General features: G+C 38.8%; 1 protein-coding gene across 1 annotated transcript; it reads right to left on the bottom strand.

Moving 5' to 3' along the window:
• Positions 1-333: 333 nt before the first annotated feature.
• Positions 334-2,745, bottom strand: LOC131363952 (gastrin/cholecystokinin type B receptor). The gene has a single exon (XM_058406954.1). The coding sequence runs from the start codon at positions 2,274-2,276 to the stop codon at positions 987-989; it is 1,290 nt and encodes a 429-aa protein (XP_058262937.1). The 5' UTR covers positions 2,277-2,745; the 3' UTR covers positions 334-986.
• Positions 2,746-5,555: the final 2,810 nt, after the last annotated feature.

The raw sequence follows: 5,555 nt of genomic DNA, 5'->3' as shown, positions 1-5,555 counted from the left end.
ATATCTTTCTTTTTTCTTTTGTATATTGTTAGGACTGTAGGACTGTTCAGAAGCTGGAGCCACAGTGTGGCATACATCTGGTGGTCTTCATGATTATAGCCGCGTGTCCCTAGAAACTGCTTGGCTTATACAAAGTATTTCAATTTAATATGCATGTTTACTTCTACCTTGAGTATGCAGATGTCTGTGTGCGGTTTTGAAGATTGGCTATTCTCTGTGAGTAATTCATAATTGGAAGATCCATAAAGAATTCATTTTGCTGTGTACAATGCAGTCATTTCGTGTTCTGTACAGTAATGAATTTTAATGAACATTCATAGATAATCACCAGTAGCTAAAATGAATTCATGAATGTGCCTTAAACAACCTTTGAGTCACGCTATTCAAGCTGAAAAAAATGTAGAAAGATGAGAAAACAACCGAAGGACTGAAAAGCTGCTTTTCACAGCCACAATATTCAAGCCAGTAGCAATTTACAATCCATTTAGGTACACAGTTACATCTGTTTCACGACAAAACAACAAAAAAAAGCATTGACACTGATACAATTTTTTTCTTTTTTCTATTATGTTATCCTATATGCACCATCCTGTGTGTTTATTGTATTGTTTGTACTCAGCTCACAGTGTCATAAATTTGCACTTTGTGTAATGAAGTCCTGGTTTCTGTGCCACTGTGTTGCATCACGTTCTTCAGGAACATTCTGTCCTGATGTATATACACCTTATAGAGACATGACAATAAAATTCACAAGACTTGATTTGACTCCCTTACAACTTAACATGAACAGCAACATTTCAAAATTGCATGATATTTTTTATATTAATCAAATGAATTGCAGTTCGTTACAGTGCTCATTCATACACTTCTGAAAAAACAACACTGCCGTAACAGTTAAAGAAAGTTCAGTGCTCTAAAACTGAATTCAATACTGAGAGTCTTATTTGAACACTGCAGGCTTTGTTGTGTATTCATGTGCATATCCATCAACCAAATACAGTCTCGCACACACTCATGGTAGACATGCTCCGGCTTCTGTTTAATCTGTTACTGAAAATGTAGCATCCTGTCCAGCTCTGCTTTCCTGTGCTGTATTTAGTGGATGATGTACAAGACTGAAGTGTGAGGGCAGAGTTCACAGAGGATGACTGTCTCTGAGACGTATTAAAAACAGACGCCATTTTTTCTCTGTAGCTCTTCCTGAACCTTTTTGCAGACCTGTACAAGTCACCCACAAAGCAATAGCAAAGAGGGTTGAGTGCGGAGTTGGTGAGGCCAAGCCACTGCGCGAAAGGTCGGCTCTGCAACACCCAACTGTGCTCTACGTGGCCGGGAACTTCTCTGTCCAGAGAGCCTGGCATGTTGAAGTCGATCCAGATATCCACTACATAGAGAGGAAGCCAGGAGAGGGTAAAAAGCACCACCAGGGCTAGCACCATCTTGGCTATTTTCTTGCGTGACTTCAGCCGCGCTGCTGACCGCGTTGAGCTTGACATGGCAACTGCACTAAACTGGTCATCTACACTCCACAATTTCCAGGTAGTTAGAAAACATATGATGAGGTTGAAGAGAACTGGAAAGCCATACAGGGAGCAGAAAAGTAAAAAGTTGTAGCCTAGGCGCAGTCGTGCTTTAGACCAGGCTTCGACACAGACTGTTATCACGTGTGAGCCATCCATTGTCAAGGAAAGCATCTTGGTCTCGTTCATAAAGACCAACGGGGCACACAGGCCGGACGACACCATCCACACCATGGCTATCATCGCACCAATCTTCCTTCCGGTGAAGAAGGATCGTGCACGTAGAGGGTTGTGAACATTGTAGTATCGGTTCAAGCTTATAACAGCAAGGCTTAAGACACTCGCAGACACAGACACGGCCTGAACGAACGGCACGGCACGACACAACAAGTCCCCAAACACCCAAGCATTGTATACCTGGTGACCCAAATTCACAGGCATGCACACACACACCACCATCATGTCACACACAGCCAAGTTTATCAGCAGCTTTCTGGTAGTGGAGGCACCAGCTAGCCTGTTCCTTCTTCGAGTCAGGACCAAGAGTGCCATAATGTTTCCCACAAATCCTGTCAGAAAGGACACCATATAAACGAGCATCAGGACAATTGTGCCAGGTTCGTGTCCTGCAAAAAGAAAGTCTGCAGCAAAAGGCACTGTATCATGAATGATAGTCCCATTATGGTCCTGCCTTAGGAAAGAAAAGTTGGTCGGCAGAAGGTGTCCAAATTTGGCGTAAATGCTTGAAAAATTCATGATTTGTCTATTTTTGTTCTAATTTGCTCATCGTCTCGTCGCGAAAATTCCGCACGCGTCAAAGAAAATGCCTGATCTCAATGAAACATTCAGGTGATCAGGACGCTTCTCTCAGCCAAACAAATAAAAACGCGAGATGTCATTTCATCATCATGCAAAACACAAGCGCGTAATTAATAATCAATGATTACAAGGTATCGCCGATCGCCATCATACGGAGCTCCAGCTGCACCAGTAAAAAGCGCTGGCAAAGAAAAATAAACGCGCGGCGCCTCGCGCCTTCACTGATGATGCCCCCAAAGTTGATCAGTCCTTATATCCACAGCCGGAATGTCTGCCTGCATTGGGAATAAAAGTTAGACCTGGGGGAGAAACAGGTGACTGTTCGCTGTCATCAAACTGCCGCTGTCAAAAAAGGTGAGAAAAAGTTGGCGCACGCGGAGAGGAGGCGTGCGCACGCGCTGACAATCCCTCTGGCACTGCGTAGGCTATACGCTGCACATCTGCGCACGTGAAACCTTGCTGATGCTGATGATAATGATGCTGATGATGTTCCTAAAGACTAACCTGTGAAGTCCTTTCGCTTCAATTAAAAGCAGAAAGCTTTTCTTTTTTTTAAAGCCTCTGTTCTCAGTTAAAATGCCATGTGACTCACACTCAATTAAAAATTATTTAAAAAAAATATTTATCTCAATCTATCAAACTGTTCTGTCGTCTTTTTGTGCTATTTTTATCCTGTTTTGTCTAATTTACTACTGTGATCTGCTCAGAAAATGTCTGTAATGGAAACAGTTTGATGGTGCAGATGATTTATCCACTAATTGTCCACTTTATTAGGAAAACCTGTGTACCTGCACATGCGTCATCATGACTGATGTGAGCATCAGATGAACCCAAGCTCTTGATCTGTATCTGCAAAATTATTTGCATATCTTGTTATTGCATTATTATGTTTTCTAGATACTTTTCCCCTTCGCTTATACAGATAATTCTATTTCTATTATTTATTGTAACTATTTATTACATTTTTAATTCTATTTAATTCTACTTCTATGTCGCCAAAAGACATTTCACTAGACACTGTGTATAGTTAAGTATGTGAGAAATAAAATTTGATATGTATATATAGTTATATACGTACACTGTATACATAGTGGGCATGCACATGTATGTGAAATAATCAAATGGAAGCTCTACTTACATTCATATATTCACATTGTATTTGCAGTAATACATGCACATGCAGCAAAAGCTGATTTTTAAAACCCCAGTAGTCCAGGGGCTTTACATAGTTTATATCTGCTTATTTTGAGAAAAGCTGGACTGGTTTCACACCACAGATGTTTTGAAATCATGATAAGTTGTCTAACTGTGCTGTCTGGTCCAGAATGGAATTATTATTTATATAGATATTTATATATCCAGTGTTTTCACCTTTTTTAGCCTATCACTGAAACAGCTACTAAGATATTTTTTTCTATTCTGCAAAGGCTCACGCGAGGCTATAACAAGAAGATTACGTCAAACATGAGTCAAACAATGAGTCCCTGTGTCTGAGATGTGTAAAGACAAGGCGCTCAGGATGAAGACCATCTGCTCAGCTCCTTTAAGGTGAATTAAGATAGAGGAAAGCACCTGGTGTTCTTGACCTCTCAAGCTTTAAAAAAGCGCCAAACTTGCTAGATACAAAACCCTGCTGTCAGCTCCAGGAAGAAAAAAGAAATGAAAAGAGATTTAATGCTGACTGAACGTTTAGAAGTAGATGACAAATTATACTATGAAATTCTACTCAGAAAATAACAGATCCTCCAGAAAAAAGAGTGTGAATTTGAACTGATGGGGCCTTTTTACATACAACCACTCCAGAAAATCAGTGCAGATCATCTGAGCACCAAAAGGAAGTGAGGTGAATGTCACAGAATTCAATAGAAATCTAAACCAGCCATGTAAACCAAGTGAACTTTTTAATAACAAAATACCTGCACTCTAAATGTACACCTATGAAGACACTGACATTTCGGTGAAACCTTATCACTAGTGAAAATAAGTGCATTTGCATGCCCTGACTTAATGTCTGGAGGTGCAACTATTCATCTAAAAAAGGCAGTTCAAATTTTCCTTTCACAAGGCAAAAAAAATGGATTTAATGCACCAGACACATAGAGGAAAACTTAGCAGCTGTTTAGTTACAGTCAACTTGGGAATTATTGGCATCCTTTTAAAAAATGAGCAAAAATTAATAAATTAAACGAATAATATATTCACAGATTGACATTCTAGATTAAACCGGTCTCTTTTTTGTTGAAAGCTGTTTAGTTTTCCACATAAAGATGATAATGAGAGTTTTATAAGGTATGTATAAAAGGATGAAAATCTATTTGTATTTATTTTTAAACATCAATTTTGAGAAAAGATATCGTTATTTTTAGTATTTATCTTTTTTTTTCTTTGAAGAAAGCTAACTTACTTTTTATGTTTAAATAAATACTATGTAATACTATCATTTTTTTTTCTATTTTCTTGAAGGTGTATATAATTCTAGAGCCCAGACTCTATGGATTTCCTGCTGCAGCTAGTTTTTCAATAACATTTTCAACTACACCTCTAGACTCTCCCACTAGACAACTCTCTCTCTCTCTTATTTTCCTACAGAGAGAAAAAAACACAATCTTTCCAAATGAAGATGGATTGTGAGCTTGATGGATTTCCTCTACATGGGACCAGAAAAGAATCCCTCAGAAAGGAAACTCCGTTGAGACTAGAACTCCTGTTAACTCTTGTTAACACTAAAACACTTCTGTTCGAATTCTAAATATTATTCTTAGATAGGAAGTTTTAACATCTTTCTCGTGAACCTCTTTACTGAATTAACAGAGAAAAACCTTCTGAACAATTTACTTAACTTACTGTTTATTATATCCACACTGTTTCTCTGACTGATTGATGACATTTTTTTGTCACTGCTTCATGCACACTTGAAGAGATCCAGCTGTTCATTTCTTCTTTCTACCATCCAACCTTCTTTCCATCCAAGGTACCGACATGACATTAGGGTTTTTCAATGGACACTCAGGTACTAAGACTGTAAGGACTGCCATTGTATACTCTATTTCTACACTGACTGTGACTTGTGTTGCAAAGATGTGTTCATTTCTGGACAATGTTTTCACATTCAGTATTAGCAATGAAAAATAAATCACTTCCTCCAGAGAACTAAATATGAGAACTATAGAAGTCATTGGCATGGCCTGGGAGAATTCCTTTGGTGCTCACTTATCA

The sequence above is a fragment of the Hemibagrus wyckioides genome, linkage group LG13 (assembly GCF_019097595.1).
Source record: "Hemibagrus wyckioides isolate EC202008001 linkage group LG13, SWU_Hwy_1.0, whole genome shotgun sequence".
NCBI classification, from domain to species: domain Eukaryota; kingdom Metazoa; phylum Chordata; class Actinopteri; order Siluriformes; family Bagridae; genus Hemibagrus; species Hemibagrus wyckioides.
Note: the sequence above shows the minus strand (reverse complement) of the source record. Positions and strands in the feature narration are given on the sequence as shown.

Coding starts and splice junctions, on each gene's coding strand:
- LOC131363952 (XM_058406954.1), bottom strand. CDS start 2,276: ATGAATTTTTCAAGCATTTACGCCAAATTTGGACACCTTCTGCCGACC.